Source organism: Macaca nemestrina, chromosome 19 (assembly GCF_043159975.1).
Source record: "Macaca nemestrina isolate mMacNem1 chromosome 19, mMacNem.hap1, whole genome shotgun sequence".
In the NCBI taxonomy this organism is placed as follows: domain Eukaryota; kingdom Metazoa; phylum Chordata; class Mammalia; order Primates; family Cercopithecidae; genus Macaca; species Macaca nemestrina.
In genome coordinates, this window is record NC_092143.1 from 17,107,650 (window position 1) to 17,125,006 (window position 17,357).

Consider the following 17,357-nt stretch of genomic DNA (forward strand, 5'->3'; position numbering starts at 1 on the left):
ATCTATACCCAGTGCCTATCCAGACCAGAACACCTCCCACGTGCCAAAAAGGGACGCTGTCCCAACCATCAGAAGGACAGGAAGGAGGATCTCTTTTCATCCCCTCTTGCCTGGATAAGAAATTTGTACCCAGGCACCCATTCCTATGTGAGAGCAGTTGGGCTGATGGGATACAATAAATGAAGAAATAAAATAAAAATACCCAAGAGAGATGGCAGTGCATATAACATATAGTCCCAGCTATTCATGAGGCTGAGGTGGGAGAATCCTTTGAGCCCAGGAGTTCAAGTCCAGCCTGGGCAATATAGCAGGAACCATCTCTTAGAGAAAAAAAAAAAAAAAAACAAAAAAACCGCACACACAAAAAAACTGAAGAATTTGGTGTGCTTTTTTGGCTTTTTAAAGAATGTTTTGATTTTATAGTAGGAATGAGACAAAGAAGATGTCAGGCCAGTGGCTCATGTCTATAATCCCAGCACTTTGGGACGCCGAGGCAGGCAGATCATAAGGTCAGGAGTTCAAGACCAGCCTGGCCAGTATGGTGAAATCCCGTCTCTACTAAAAATACAAAAATTAGAAGAGCGTGGTGATGTGCATGTGTAATCCCAGCTACTCAGGAGGCTGAGGCAGAATTGCTTGAGCCCGGGAGGCAGAGGTTGCAGTGAGCTGAGATCGCACCACTGCACTCCAGCCTCGGTGATGGGACAGAGCAAGACACTGTCTCAAAAAAAAAAAAAAAAAAAAAAAAAAAAAAGATGTCAGAGCATATATGTACACATTATAGTACTCATTTGTCATCTTTCTTGACCACAATAATTCCGTGTCCCTATATATTTGCACTCAAACCCTATTAAGTAAGCCACTGTGCTTCTAGAAAACCTTTTTCTTTCTTTTCTTGGTGCTTTATTTGTCAAAGACTCTTGGAGATAAAAATACACACGTGCAACTTGTTTGTCCTCTTGTCCTTTTTTGCTAGGGGCTATTCATGCTGATGAATTTAAAACTGTCTGCTTGCGAGTACACACGTCTGCGAGTGTGGATGTGTAAGTGTGTATCTACGTACCTCATTTGAGAAAGTGCGGCCACCTAGGATTGGCTACCAGGCAAAGGTGGAGACCTTTAGGAGCCCACCCACCCCAGCGTTAGGACGGTGGGCCTGAAAGTTACTATGTAGAACTCCTCATCGTGTAGCACTAAAGCAGTGCAAAACGTGTTAGGGACAGAGGAAAATCATTGACTTAAACTATCGTAAAGCCCTTGATAAACCCCTTCCCTGGCGTGCTGAGTTCTGCATGGCTTGGGCCACAGACTAAGTGTTCAGGTGGGCACGGGCGGGGATGCGCGCGCGTGTGTAGTGCGCGGACACCTAGGAAGCCACTTGAAAGTAAACACCACGCTCGGGGCTTCCCTAGACATTGCTTAAAATGTGCAGAGTCGCCTCTCTTCACGGCAGGGCAGCGCTGAGGTCCCATTGCTCGGGGCGCGGCATTGGCCTGGGTCTTCCCCAGGCGGCCGAGCGCTGGTAACACGGCGTGTGTGTGTGTGTGTAGGCGCGTGTACACACTCTATACACGGCTAGAAAGGGTCCAGGCGACACACACACTCCCACATACACGGCTAGAAAAGGTCCAGGCGACACACACACACACACACACACTCCACACACACGGCTAGGAAGGGTCCAGGCAGTTCCCGGCGCTTTTCCAGCCCTTGTTTTCATGGCGCACCCTCCCGCCAGCAGCCCCCCTCCGCGCTCCGTCGCCCGCCCGGCCCGGCCGCGTGCGGTTCCCCGGGAGCCCCCACCCCGTCGTGGACCCCGGCGACCACCGAGTCCGCGCCCCGCCCGCCGCAGGCCTGAGCAGAAGGCCCCGCGCACACCCACCGCGCCGCGGCCGCGCGGGAGGCCTGCGCCGTCCGCGCCACCCACCGGCCGGGCCCCGCGGGCGCAGCGGAGCGGGCGGGTGGCCGGCCTGGGCGCGCCCTCCCCGTCCGCGGCCCCGCGCGCCATGTGCCCCCGGCTGGACGCGCCACTCCCGGGCCGGCCGCGGCGCCTTTAACCCGGGCCAGGGAGCGGGGCGGAGGGGGCGGTCGGGTGGCTCAGAGGAGGGCTCTTTCTTTCTTCTTTTTTTGAATGAACCGTGTGACGTTACGCACAGGAAACCGGTCGGGCTGTGCAGAGAATGAAGTAAGAGGACAGGCACCCCCGCCCCGCGCCCGCCCCCTTCCTCCCGCGCCCGCCCCTCCGCGCCGTCCGCCCGCCCGCGGCGCTCCCGCCCGCCGCTCTCCGTGGCCCCGCCGCGCTGCCGCCGCCGCCGCTGCCAGCGAAGGTGCAGGGGCGCCGGGCCCTCCCCGCCCGCGGCCGTCAGCGCTCGGAGCGGGCTGCGCGGCGGGAGCTCCGGGAGGCGGCCGCCGCCAGCGCCGCCGCGCAGGAGCAGGAGGAGGAGAAAGGGTGCGCAGCCCGGAGGCGGGGTGCGCCGGTGGGGTGCAGCGGAAGAGGGGGTCCAGGGGGGAGAACTTCGTAGCAGTCATCCTTTTTAGGAAAAGAGGGAAAAAATAAAACCCTCCCCCACCACCTCCTTCTCCCCACCCCTCGCAGCACCACACACAGCGCGGGCTTCTAGCGCTCGGCACCGGCGGGCCAGGCGAGTCCTGCCTTCATTTATCCAGCAGCTTTTCGGAAAACGCATTTGCTGTTCGGAGTTTAATCAGAAGAGGATTCCTGCCCCCGTTCTCGGCTCCTTCAGCGTTCCCCCTCCCCTATCTCTCTCCTGGGGAGGCGTGAAGCGGTCCCGTGGATAGAGATTCATGCCTGTGCCCGCGCGTGTGTGCGCGCGTGTAAATTGCCGAGAAGGGGAAAACATCACAGGACTTCTGCGAATACTGGACTGAAAATTGTAATTCATCTGCCGCCGCCGCTGCCTTTTTTTCTCGAGCTCTTGAGATCTCCGGTTGGGATTCCTGTGGATTGACATTTCTGTGAAGCAGAAGTCTGGGAATCGATCTGGAAATCCTCCTAATTTTTACTCCCTCTCCCCCTCGACTCCTGATTCATTGGGAAGTTTCAAAGCAGCTATAACCGAAGAGTGCTGAGGATTGATGGGATCGTTGCCTTATGCATTTGTTTTGGTTTTACAAAAAAGGAAACTTGACAGAGGATCATGCTGTTCTTAAAAAATACAAGTAAGTTCTCTGCACAGGAAATTGGTTTAATGTAACTTTCAATGGAAACATTTGAGATTTTTTACTTAGAGTGCATTCGAGTAAATTTAATTTCCAGGCAGTTTAATACATTCTTTTTAGCCGTGTTACTTGTAGTGTGTATGCCCTGCTTTCACTCTGTGTATACAGGGAAATGCACCTGATTTTTTACTTATTAGTTTGTTTTTTCTTTAACCTTTCAGCATCACGGAGGAAGTAGACTGATATTAACAATACTTACTAATAATAACGTGCCTCATGAAATAAAGACCCGAAAGGAATTGAAATAAAAATTTCCTGCATCTCATGCCAAGGGGGAAACACCAGAATCAAGTGTTCCGCGTGACTGAAGACACCCCCTCGTCCAAGAATGCAAAGCACAGCCAATAAAATAGCTGGATTATAACTCCTCTTCTTTCTTTGGGGGCCGTGGGGTGGGAGCTGGGGCGAGAGGTGCCGTTGGCCCCTGCTGCATTTCCTCTGGGAAGGATGGCGCACGCTGGGAGAACAGGGTACGATAACCGGGAGATAGTGATGAAGTACATCCACTATAAGCTGTCGCAGAGGGGCTACGAGTGGGATGCGGGGGATGTGGGCGCGGCGACCCCTGGGGCCGCCCCCGCACCGGGCATCTTCTCCTCCCAGCCCGGGCACACGCCCCATCCCGCCGCGTCCCGGGACCCGGTCGCCAGGACCTCGCCGCTGCCGACCCCGGCTGCCCCCGCCGCCGCCGCGGGGCCTGCGCTCAGCCCGGTGCCACCTGTGGTCCACCTGACCCTCCGCCAGGCCGGTGACGACTTCTCCCGCCGCTACCGCCGCGACTTCGCCGAGATGTCCAGCCAGCTGCACCTGACGCCCTTCACCGCGCGGGGACGCTTTGCCACGGTGGTGGAGGAGCTCTTCAGGGACGGGGTGAACTGGGGGAGGATCGTGGCCTTCTTTGAGTTCGGTGGGGTCATGTGTGTGGAGAGCGTCAACCGGGAGATGTCGCCCCTGGTGGACAACATCGCCCTGTGGATGACTGAGTACCTGAACCGGCACCTGCACACCTGGATCCAGGATAACGGAGGCTGGGTAGGTGCACTTGGTGATGTGAGTCTGGGCTGGGGCCACAGGTTCGAGGTGCGGGGGTTGGAGTGCAGGTGGGCTCCTGGGGCAAGGGGAGGCTGTGGAGCCGGCGAAATAAAATCAGGGTTGTTGCTTCCCGGCGTCCCTACCTCTTCCTCTGGATAAAGCGTTCCCTCCCCACCTGACCGATAACGCCTGCCATCTAAGTCTTTAACTTGCTTGCTAGTCGTGGAGATCCAAAGAGCCAGCGTTTGTAATCCAGTGGGATGTGGTGGTAAATGGTACCCCCTTCGGTGTTTCTCAAGCTGGAGGTCCAGGAGTCCCCAGGACCACCGTTTCCTGGCTTGAGCAGCTTGTTGGAACCAGAGGGAGGTTTCAGGGACTGCTTTTGAACCAGATGCCAGGTTGGGTCTTGACAGTCTGCATCCCAAACAAGCTCCTCTGAAACAAGCCCCTTGTACACTAAAATTTGAGAACAACCTAATTCGAAGAATAGACTCCACAGAAAACCAAGGGCATCATCACTCGGTAAAATTTTCCGAAAGAGGAAAACCAATGTAAGTCTTTTTCCCTGGAAAACTTAGTTGTGTTTGTAAAGAGCTAAGTTGACATTCCAAAGTCCTTGGACTGGAATCTCCAGTGTGTGCCATATTCCCAGTGGGCGTGATGAGGTGTCTTGAGGAGTATTAGGCTATGGCTTTGCTACCGTCAGTGACAGAATTTGCATCGGCTGCATTCTTTGTGTTCTATAATTTGTGTATGATTTACCAATTTGCTAGAATGCTAGAATCTTTTGTTTTTCACAACCTAGAATCGACCTAATTTGGTGATCTCCTGAAAAAATTTGCATGTAGGTATCTATGTAAAATGTAGAAGAATTGATTCTTAGCTGTGGATTCTCCTGCCCTGACTTTAGTTGAAGTGATTGATACCTGTGGCTTTGAAGAACATTTGTGAGATGATCTTTTTCTGGTACTGTGCTAGACAGAGCTTTCGTCATTATACCATACAATTGGACTTTTCTGAGATTCTTTGCGGGGGGTGGTGGTGCAGCTCCTAAGAGTCAAGGATTGTAATGGAGATCTATATCTCATATCTAAAATGATGAATTTATGAAAAAGTATTCTTGTCTGAAGTTTTTTTTTTTTTGTTTTACACTTTTTGTTTTAATCTGAAGAGTTATCTTTGAAAAACAGGATGCAATTCAGTGCTTCCTCTTATAGCCTCTTGGGAGAATTACTAATGTCATTATTTTATAGGACATAACAGGAGCAAAAAGCCTAGAAATGACTGCAAGTGGATTAGATGTCAAGAAGCACACTACATGTTTTTATTACATTTTACAAAGTGTGCTCATATTAAGAGGCCAAATAGAGAAAAGGCCAAGAAAAGTAGATGATTGATGTGAACATCTGATCTTATTTGACCAAAGTTGACAAAATATTGATGCCACTGTTCGGTGTTTAAAAGTAAGATTAATTAAAATACCCCAATTTAAATTTCTAAAATTTAAATTTCTAAAATTTAAATGCTCTTCTCGAATTGTTTGTTGAGATCTCACATTATCAGATGTTTAGTAATTCTGGAAGAATTTACTAAAGGGTGAAAAGAATGTTTTTGTTAAATATTTGGTTAAGTAGGTGGTTTGATTTTTAATCACTATAACCAAAAGGGCTGGGACTTCCAGACTCCAAAAGGATCATTTTAAACCAAAGTAAAACTGATTTAATAGTTTTGCTATTTCACATTTTTATGAAAAATTCACATTTAAAAATTTTTTTTCTAGTTGAAATAAATCCAACGTGGTAACTGGTATCTGTCTATCAAGTAAGTTAATAAAAACGTGGGAAACAGAGACACATGTTTATGATAGAAATTAAGATACAACCTTGATACTTGTTGCTGAATTTCAGTGTGTTACCATCTCATGTAACTGAAGTTTCTTTTTAAGTAAAGGCTCACTTTTTTCTTTTTTTGAAACAGAGTTTTCGTAGTAGACCTATCTTTGTGGTCAACAGGTATCTGAGGTTGATAAATGTAGAGGCTACATTTTATGATGCCAGACCACAAGGACACACCATAGAACATGATAAAAAATTTTTGACAAAACTGCTTCTAGTAAAAATAAATCATGTAGAAGCACAGATGGTTGATGGTAAAATATGTAATAGCTTTCAGAACAATGCATAGATGGTGACTATATAGGAAAACAACGGAATTTAGAGAAAAAAATACATATATGCCAGGAAATGCACTCATAGGACACTTTGGAATAAAAGTGGTAGTGTTTGAGAATGATAAATGATTGGCCTATCATTTCAATGTGCATTATTAATCTAAAAGTCATTTAAGGCATTTGGCATACAGACAGATTTTCTTCAAATTTACGCCAATTGGGGTTACATCTCTAATAATATGTTGTATTTTATAGTGTAAAGTAGTCTTAATGGTAAAGCTTCAGAAGAGAGCTAGCATATTTTCTTGACATGTGACAATAATCTGCAGTGTCCCCAAGGCTCAGTGGATCAGCCCATCTCCTGAATACTACACTGAATACTCCTGGCTTTAGACTTCAAGTCATTTCTTTTGCTTTGCCGCTGCTCCTAGAAGATCAGAACCTTGTGAGGCTGAGGCAATCTGTTTGACTTTTGTGTTCCGTAACATGGAGAAATCAGGTCCTTGGAACGATCAGCCTCTGACAGATTGTCCCAGAAGACTACAAATTAAATAAAGACTAAAGAAGTAATTGGCTGTAGAGTGGAGTGTGACTTTATTCCTAAGTCTGAATAAGGCATTATGTGGCATCCAGAGAGAGGCAGGACAGAGGAAGCAGTGAGAGAGCAGCAATTCTAGAAAACGTGGATACCTTGCTGCTCAGTGTGGCTTATAGACAGTAGCACATGCATCCCCGGGAGCTTCTTAGAGATGCAAAAGCTCAGCTCCCACCCCAGAGCTACTGAGTCAGAATATGTGGTTTGTGTGCACGTTAAAGTTAGCGATGCTGGCTACCATCCTTGGTTCCTGGTGGCATCTTTTAGGAAGAGTTGCTACCTGAGATGGATTCTGCATTGTCCCCTTCCAGTGGCCTTAAAGATCTACAGTGTTACTTGGAATACTGAATATTTCCCAGATGTCCCCTATTGTGATCTGACTTTAGGAAGACATAAACTGGGATGAAGGAGAGATAGCAAGCAGGTAGATTAACTATAAGCCCAGTCTTCTCATGAATATTTTTCATAGTAGTTATACAATTTATATTGGCATCACTGGTCCCATTAAAAAGTAAGATAGCTTTTCTTCTTCAATTAAAGGCAAGAGAATTAGCTCTTTTAATAGCTGTTAGTTATTATGTTATCCCCTCATAACACAGTTTAAATTCTGTAAATGACTTTACTGACCTTGCAACTTCTTTAAGACAAAGAGACTCTTGCAGGCAAGGGGTTGAGTTTTGGGTAAATGATGGTGAGTGACCCTCTAAACTGAGAACTGTGGTGACGTTCGGCTTCGTGTCTTAGGAGAGAGTGAGATATGGACCACCAGAAGAATGAGATGATCCGGACAAGAGATTGTGGGAGATTCGCTTTATTCTATAGACGAGATGGTAATCCGACTTATTTTTTGGTGTTGGTGGTTTAGGAAGATAGGAACTTCTCCACAACTGGTAGAGTTCAGCTGCCTTTTGATTAGTCAGCAAGCAGTTTTTCCTTTCTCAATGCAGTCTACATCCAGCAAAACATTTGATTAACTGGGAAGCAATACCATTCTCACGCCAGTGTACAAATTACACAAAAGAGCATCATTTTTCTAGTGTCTGAGGATTGGCTGCTTATGGCCAATTTTGGCAGCAAAACGATAGGATTAAAAATAGCTTGAAGATGATCTAGTCTTAAATAATATATTTCATGATGAACTTTCCTGGGAAAGTGCATCTTTCTGCCTGCAAGAATCACATGACCCTTTCAATAATTTATTTAGTAGAAAAAAACACATTGTTTCTCGTAGAGTTTTCAGTCATGTGCTGTGGTGTGATTATTTCTGGACCTTCATAAAATTTTATAGTTAACTGAGTTCTCTTTTCTGTTTTAGGGCCTTTGTTGCTATTTAACGTCCATTGAAAACATGGCTTTCTTTTGGGCATTCTGTTACTTTCAGGTGTACTTTCTAATGAGAATGGGTTGCCCTTTTAGTAATCTTTGATTGAACTGGTACATTTCAGATTACTTAAATGTCATCAGGCCACACAGCATACCAGGTAACAGAAAGCCATAAATTAAAAAAAAAAAAAAAAAAAAGGCAAGCAAAATTCTTGTAGTTTTTTCTTATCTCTGTTCCCAGTCCTATTGCGCTGTTTGAAGGGATGAGAAGCCCACTCTTGAGCGAGTGTGTGGGTGCTGCATGTTAACCGTGGTGCTTCCCACCCAACATACCTCCGCACCCTTTTCTAAGGTCACTCATTATGTCTCAGCGATAGTTTAGCAAGGCAGTTTCTCAGCAGAAGTGCGTTTGTGCTAGAAAACAACACTGTCTTTGTAGTGTACAAGTAGAAAGTTTTCTTTTTCCCCCAGAGATATATTGTATTTGAGATTCAAAGGTTCTGTTCAACCTTTTTAAGGTAATCTAATATCACCTTATTCAGGTATAACAGTAACTTCTCAATCTGGTCATCCTTTCTGTCAACTACATATAGGAGACTACTCGGTGAATTTACCCCACTATGAAGTTTCTCTTTCATGCCTCTTGGTTTGGCTTAAGCAACCTTAATGTTTGATGTCTAAGCAGGATTAATGATGAAAATCATCCAAGGACTGAGACAGTTATTCCACAGAAGTGATTGCCAGTCTTATATGAGTCCTGCCCTGGGTTAGGTTGGAGGCACGGGAAAAAGAGCTTTGCCTCTGCCCTGGATAAACTCACAGGCTAGTGTTGCAGGCGTCTTAATAAACTTGTAGTTACTGTACAGCCTGATAAGCGTGATCCTAGACTCAGAGACTTAGAGGGAAAAAGCAAATAATTGTAACTTATTTTGCATGTACTTCGATCTTGGTCTAAGAATGTTATTTCTGACTATATGACTGTCCATGTGTGCATTAGGTCTAATTTAAATAGGGCCAAATGTAGATACTTTTAGAAATACTGTATAACGTAGACGTATGCTTAAGAGAACTGAAAGGCAGGGGGAGTTCCCTTGTTAAATATTAACCCACTAAGCACTGTTTATGCATACTGAGAAGACTTAATAAACACCAGTCTACAATTTCTAAAGCATTTCATTAATTCTTTTTAAGTAAAAGACAATCAAGGCTCTGATTAGAGTGACTGGAACAGGGTAATTTGAAGAACTATCTTTCTTAAATAACTCTTGTATGCCAAAAAATACAAGTAGGTTTTGAACCAGAATAGGGGCTGTTCCTTTGAGGAGGGGAAAAACAAGCTTCTGTTTTCCTTTGGTTTGAGGTTATATTACTATTCTATTTGTCTAGACGCTTCTATGATGCTAGTTACAGAAATTCACAGTCCATTGTAACACTAGCATTTGCCTTTGGACTTTTTGGGCTTGTGGTCCTGTTCATTTAAATGGAGACTGTAAAACTTTCAAAATGCCAACAGAGCTGTTTTCACTTAAAAACATATTTTTATAGATTGTCACTTGTTGTTCTGATATATGCCCAATTCTATATATTCCATAGCATTATTTCTCTGCCCTCCATTTGCCAGACAAAAGATACACCCATCTGTCCTTTGGTGTGAATAAGGAATGATTATTCCTCTCTCTTCCAAACCATGGGACTTTCTTATAGGTGCCACCACCCCCGTGACCATCCCCTACCTGCCTTATCATTCCACTGGAGAGGGACCTCTCAGGTGTTAGCTCCTTGTTAACTTCCAATTAGTGAAGGGTAGGATTTACCTGAAGAAAACCATAATGCGCTTAGATACTAGTGAAAAGGAGCAGAAGTGGGGAGTCTAATCAAAGTGAGAGGATAACCCTCACCCCAAACTTGCTGCAGGCAGCTGGGCAGATCAAAATTCTGTGACCAGATACTGTCCTTTACCTCCAGAGATTATAAACTTTAACCTGTGCAGAGAAAAGATAGTATCTGCTGGCAAAATTTGTACTTGCTTTGATTCCTCTAGTGCAAGATTATAGTGGGGTTATACGTGAGCCTTCAATAAATGTTTGACTAACTAAACTAAAATAGCTTAGGGTAAGGACTACTTCCCCAAACGCCCTTTTAAATATGTGAGAAAGGGAATCTCCCTGACATACTGGTATGACCATTCGTAGCAATATACTGAGAGTGACTTGGGTGATTTTCTCGGGCGATCAACCACATTCCATGAGCAGGTTAACTATGGAGACACCTGCCCTTGAGCATCGTGTTTGGGCCACATGCGTCAATGGGGAAATTTGTGTTTCCATTCTGCTTCTTGTTTTGCCTCCACAACTTCAGGGATAGAACCGTATTCCATTTTTAGTTAATAATCAGCTCTCTGGGGCTTCCATGTAATGAGTCAGAAACTTATGACTGACTCCACTCTGCGCTTTATCATGTCTCCCAAAAACAACCCGAGAACCCACTGCGTCAAGTGAAGCTTTAATTTTTCAGGGAGGTTTTTTCCATTGAGACCAATACATCTTTTCTTGTGACAGATCCAGTTACTATATTTCTTTATTTTTAACTGTCGAAAAGACAGTTAAGCTGCAACAGAATATGGTGAGTTTACCAATTTTAATACTTGAAGCAGCAAACAAAGGATCAGTGTTGCAGGCTGTCTTTTCTTGACTTTTTCCAGCTCTCCTTAGCAGATAACTAGGATGATTTTTTTTTCTGCTTTACAACATGATGAATGCTATATCTCTATATTAACTCTGAAATTGAATTGCAGCCAAATATTCCTCTCAGCTGCATTAGAATTTTCTAAGAGAACATAAGACACATACTTAGTCCTCTTAGTTCAATGCTATATCTCAGATATACTGATACCTGATTTACAATTAAAATAGGGATAAAATTAAGTACAAATTATTTCATCAGCTTTAAATATAGATTTGTCTTTTTGGGAAAAAAAAGCGAGTCCATAAAGGATGGCAGCACTGGCATTTTTGGATGTAAAATTTCAGGTCTATCTCCTAGCCATTTCCTTTATGGATTCCTGCCAGCATCTTTAAGCACACACACACATACACATGCTGAAGACACACAGAGAAGTTTTGAGGTATTTTATAACAAAATTATAAGAACAGGGAGACAAAGCCACTTACTAAACATTAAAGTGATAGTATAAGAAGAAAATGATTTGAAGAAGTCCTAATTGAGGGAAATGAGCAGTTGTCCACAAAACTTAACCCTGGGTTCCCAGGAACCAGGGTAGCGATGGTCATGGAGAGGGTTTTCAGGATCTGGTTATGTAGGAAAACATGCACACTAACTTTTTTCATTGAAAAAACACTTATTGAGACCCTACTCCAAGCAGCGCTCTATGCTAGGTGATTTAGTGAAGCGCAAAAATGTCTAAGATAACTTTTGCCTTCAAGGAACTTACCAATCAGTAGGGGACCAAGACAAGGATGCAAATCACTGTAATCCTGGACAATGTGTGGTAGACAGAGAGGCCCAACCCAGCTACAGTGGTATCTAAAGAGTTTCATGCCGGAGATTATTTTGAGACAAGTTTTAGCGAACAGGCTGGTGATATGGGGAGAGTGTCTTCCGGGTAGTGGGAACTGGAGGTGTCAAAGCAGGCATGAATGTGTGAGGTGTGTTTGGGGAATTGTGGAGACTCTGATTTGACTGGGACATGGTGAACTCTCCTTAGATAACTCCTTAGTCTTGAGAACTTACCACTGCATACTAAGCTGTGAAACTTGTACATACAGCCCTCCCTATCTTTGGGTTCCACATCCATGGATTCAACCAACTGTGGATCAAAAATATATGGGGTAGGGCAGGCACAGTGGCTTAGGCCTTTAATCCCAGCAATTTGGGAGGCCAAGGTGGGTGGATCACTTGAGGTCAGGAGTTCAAGTCCAGCCTGGCCAACATGGTGAAACCCCACCTTTACTAAAAATAAAAAAAAATCAGCCAGGTGTGGTGGTGGGTGCCTGTAATCCCAGCTACTTGGGAGGCTGAGGCAGGATGATTGCTTGAACCTGGGAGGCAGAGGTTGCAGTGAGCCGAGATCTTGCCACTGTACTCCAGCCTGGGGGACAGAGCAAGACTCTGTCTCAATAAATAAATAAATAAATAAATAAATAAATAAATAAAGTATGTAGGAGGATGTGCATATGGAAGTACTACTCATTTAATATCAGGGACTTGAGCATCTTCAGATTTTGGTATCCAATGGGGGTTCCCAGAGCCAATCCCCTTAGGTTACCGAGGGATGGCTGTGTTTAACTGTACCAGCGATGTTGAAAGGATGTTGCAAAGGTTCTGAGACTAGGCAGGATGTGTGGGTTTGAGGAAGATTGACAGTGACTGAAGCTGGATGGGGAGACCAGGTGCGAAGTCTGAAGCACCTGGAATGGAAAGGACAGGACAGATGTGGGCATACTGCAGGTGTAGAATCAAAGGACAGATAGCAGGTTGAATGTGAGGAATAATGGAGGGAAAGAATCAGGACTCAAGTGCCATCCTGGCTGGCTCAAAAAATGATACGGTCTTCCAGAGAGAAAGGAAAGATGACAACAGTTACTGCTTTGTGGGGTACGTGTGATGAATTTCATTTTGGACATTCCCAGTAGGATATCCAAGTGGAAATGCCCAGTAAGGCTTAGACATAAGGATCTGGCGCTCAAGAGAGAAAGTGAGGCTGAACCATAATATGTCTTTCCCTCGAATCATGTAGGTTTCTCTTTTGCCTTCTTTCGTTGCCCAAACTGCTACTGCTGATGCTGTCTTCGTTTGCAACTGCTGTTTGTACCCCACCTTTTCCCAAAGGTAATCGGTAGACTTGCACTTGCATGGATTGGGTTAAGGTGGTTAACTTGAAGCTTTACTGGTCAAAGCTTGACTTCCCACTACCAGTTTGCCAACTTAATGAATCCTTCAACTTTAATCAAATTAGTATTGTTCCAAATGTTATAATAGTATCCTCTATGTGTGACTCTAGGTCTTACAAAATCAAGGTGTCCTTTCTCACTGGGACTTCCTTATTGATAAAATATTTCTTCTATTAAATTCAACCTGGCACCAGGCATGGTAGGTAATAGGCACACACAATGATTGTTTATTGAATGAAGGAATAAAATGATTATGTTAGAGGCATTTTGAGCAATTCATCCTAAGCAGCTACTTCTCCTACTTCTTTTATTATAGTGTGTGTTTGTGTGTGTGTCTGAAAGGTCCCATCCTACAGGTTCATTAATATTTAAGAGAAATGAAAGAAGAAAAATACCTATTAAGTGTTTTGATTTCATCCTTTTCATTGAATTGAAAAAGTATATCATTTATTCCTAAAGAGAAATCTGGATTTTGCTTTATATTAAACATTTGACATGTATTGGTCCTTAAGGCTAATATAGATACCAGCCTGTTGGTTGTCACATTCTATCTGTTTATACAAAGGTTGTAGACACACAGTCTATGTACATATGCCTAGTTGCTCTCATTCCTTTTGTTTCATATCTCAAGCCTAACCCAGACTGAAAAGGTTTTGAAGGCTGAGATTATTCATCACCCTATCATTAGATAAAGCAGGGCTGGCCCAAGGTTCTCTCAGTGGGAGCAAGGTGGATTTTAACTCTGGTCAGTGTTGTAGGTCAAATACAAAAAGAAGTGCAGCATAAAAGTCACAAGGATAAATGGTCCCCTCGTTCTTCTCCCATAAAAACAAGCAGCCAATTGAAGGTGGAAGTCAGTACAGTTCAGCATTCCCAGAGGCGAGAGAACCTAAGATTTCATTTCTAAAGACACTGCTCAACAAGAAGACCACCTGGGATGTCTCACATAAAACGACTGGCCTGGCAGCTTTTGGCTAAGTTCTCTATTCTGGTTCAAGCCAGCATCACAGCCTATCTGTGGTTTTAACAACTGATGGAATTTGTATTTTGAGAACCCTCATCCCTTGGCATGAAGCAAACTCAAAGCATTGTTGCTCATCAGTTGTCATCTGTTTGAGAAAGATTTTGATTTGTTTACTTGTAGTGAAGCTTGACCATACTTCTCCAGGGGCTTTTAAAGAAGATGAATGTGTCAGCTTGTAGATTTGTCCCCATGAATGAAACCACAAGCAAATTCTCTTCTCTCTTCCAGCCTCCCTTCCTCCCTCTTGTTTCTTTAGTGGCCATCTGCGCATTATGTTCCCACTGCCAGGCCCTCTTCAAGCGGCTTATCTATGAGTGAATTCAGAAACTTCAAATTATAAAGGACACCCAGATAATTGGCCTGTTCTCCAAAGTATCTGTCCCCTGTGCTGCTGCCAGATTCCTTCTTAATGAATACATCCAGTGACAGTGGGATTCTTGAGCTTGTCCGTATCTGTGAGAAAATGAGCTCCCCTGCTTTGTAACAGCTTGTGGCTCAGGGAAAAAAAATGACAGCCATTGCACAAGTTTCCTTTGAATGTAGTTTTCTTTCCCATAAATGATACTTTGAGAATACAGTTAAGGGGTTATTAGTTTTCTATTTCATGCTTGGCCTGTGTGTGAGAATAACACAAGCTGTCACTGCAAATCAGTAGCTAAAAATGCTTTGTCTGGTTAATGTGAACATTTAATATTTGGCTCAATTAAAAGTTAACCGATGAAAGTACATGTCATTGGAATTTGAAAATACCTTTTGTATGGAATACTTAAAGGGCATGACCCGTGACTAAGCCAGTGCTTTTAAAATATGGAGAATATGGGGAGATTTAATATGAGTTGGGATACTTGACTCTTCTTTAAAACCTCTCTACCTGTTTGGCATGACAGGACACTGATAGAGTGGGCTCACTGTTATGGCGAAGGATCCGCTTGCATCTCTGTGTTTTTAAGTGGGTAATTGTGTTTTTGCACCTAGTCACATGATTAAAGCAGACAGAACAAGAGATCAGTTATTCATTTGTACCATACTTTAAAAAAAATCGAGCCAGGGCCTGGAGAAGTGGGAAGTGAGAGCAAGAGGGGGATGGCTGATAGTCTGGGGCAGGGGTGTCCAATCTTTTGGCTTCCCTGGGCCACATTGGAAGAAGAAGAAGAATTGTCTTGGGTCACACGTAAAATACACTAACGCGAATGATAGCTGATGAACTTAAAAAAAAAAAAATACAGACGCACACACACACAATCATAATATTTTAAGAAAGTTTACACATTTGTGTTGGGCTGTATTCAAAGCCATCTGCCCGCCATGGGTTGGACAAGCTTGGTCTGGGGGAGTGAAGACTGTTCAACAGCAACCGCAGGAGAGCATGTTTAAAGCTATGAGAAGAGCTGCAGCAACAGTGCGGGCATTTATTGGAGTCGAGGAAGTCTTCCCAGGAAGGGGACTGAAGCCTGAAGCGTGAGCAGGAATCAATGTAGTGAAGTGGGTGGGAGGAACCAAGTATGGCCCCAGGCAGAACTTCGGGAACAAAGGCCAGAGGCAAGCGACCACAGGGTGCACTGCAGGAACTGAAGAGTTTTCGGCCTGGCTGGAGTGGAGAGTGCAAGTGGATGGGTCAGAAAGATGATGCTAGAGGTGGCCCACCCTGGAAGAGCTTGTTTCAGATATATCACTCTGACTCCACTCCAGACCGTTAATGAGACGGGGGAGAAATCAGTGACCAGATAGGAGGCTCTTTCAACAAATGGGCAAGAAATCAAGTGCCTGACCTAGAGGAATGGTAGTGGGAACAGCAAGAAATTGCTAGCTTTGCGCAATGATTAGGACTAGAGTGGAGAGATTTTTTGGAAGAGGTAACGATCGACTGAGTGCTTCAGAACGTGGCTCATTTCTTCCTCAGCTTTGCTGGTCTTTCTGTATAATTTGAGAAGAATGTGGTCATTGTTCTGGTTATATACAAATGCTTTTTTCTGTGTTTTTGTTTGTTTGTTTGTTGTTTATTTGTTTGTTTTTGGAGATGAGGTCTTGCTGTGTTGCCCAGGCTGGAGTGCAGTGGCACCATATCGGCTCACTGCTGCCTCGAACTCCTGGTCTCAAGTGATCCTCCCACCTCAGTGTCCTGAGTAGCCGGGACTACCGGTGCATGCCACCACACCTGGATAATGTTTGTCTTATCTTTTGTTGAGATAGGATCTCACTTTGTTGCCCAGGCTGGTCATAAACTCCTGGCTTCAAGCAATCCTCCTGCCTCAGCCTCCCAAAGTACTGAGATTACAGGCATGAGTCACCTCACCTGACCTTATACAAATATATTTTTTTTCTTATTTCACGTTAAAAAATATTGTCTGGTTAAAAACTCTATTTTTGTTAGAATTCACCGTGTAATAAATCTTTATTAACTATCATATAGTTAATAAAGTTAATAAAAGTATATTTGAGGAAATATAGTTAATTAAAGTATATTTGAGGAAATAATTCAATTATGAAAGGCAGTTTTCGTAGAATTTTTTTCCAGGTGAAAAAAAAATGACAGTGGTATCTTGCCTTTATGTAGGATTTTAAAGTTTCCAAAAGAAAAAAAAAAAAAAAAATTCCATATCTGTTGGCCCATTTGATCTTCACAACAACCCTAAGCAAGGCAGGTGTTGTATTCCAACTTCTCCCTACTTTCCTCCCCCCACATACTGTTAGTTATTTGCTTATTCCCATGTAAAGAAGAAAGTTTGGCCAACAAAGGTGTGTAAGAGCCAATAAGCAAAGGAGGAGCTGATGTTCATTCCCTGGCTTGGGAATCCAGTAAATATTTCTTTATCCTGTGCTGCTTCTCTGGATATGTGTTCATAAGGACACAAGATTGCTTAGTAGAGACTGAAATATATTGCATTTTGAACACTAGTATAATCTACTGCTTTCTGTCTCAAAAATATTCAGGGAAATTGGAATGCAATCTTTTGTTTCTAGTTACTTTCCCTCCTTTGATTCAGCCTTTGCAGCGTTTCTCATGCTTGCAGCAGAGGGGGATCTAGCTGCTTCCATTTGGTGCCTACACATCAGCTCAAGACC

General features: G+C 44.1%; 1 protein-coding gene across 1 annotated transcript in view; it reads left to right on the forward strand.

Annotated features, from left to right (window-relative positions):
- Positions 1-2,514: 2,514 nt before the first annotated feature.
- LOC105477002 (BCL2 apoptosis regulator) overlaps positions 2,515-17,357 on the forward strand; it is a 199,489-nt gene continuing 184,646 nt past the window's right edge. Inside the window, exons 1-2 of the mRNA XM_011733305.2 lie at positions 2,515-3,180; positions 3,402-4,272. Coding sequence (XP_011731607.1) covers positions 3,688-4,272 — 585 coding nt within the window. The 5' untranslated portion in view covers positions 2,515-3,180; positions 3,402-3,687. The remainder of the gene's footprint in view (positions 3,181-3,401; positions 4,273-17,357) is intronic.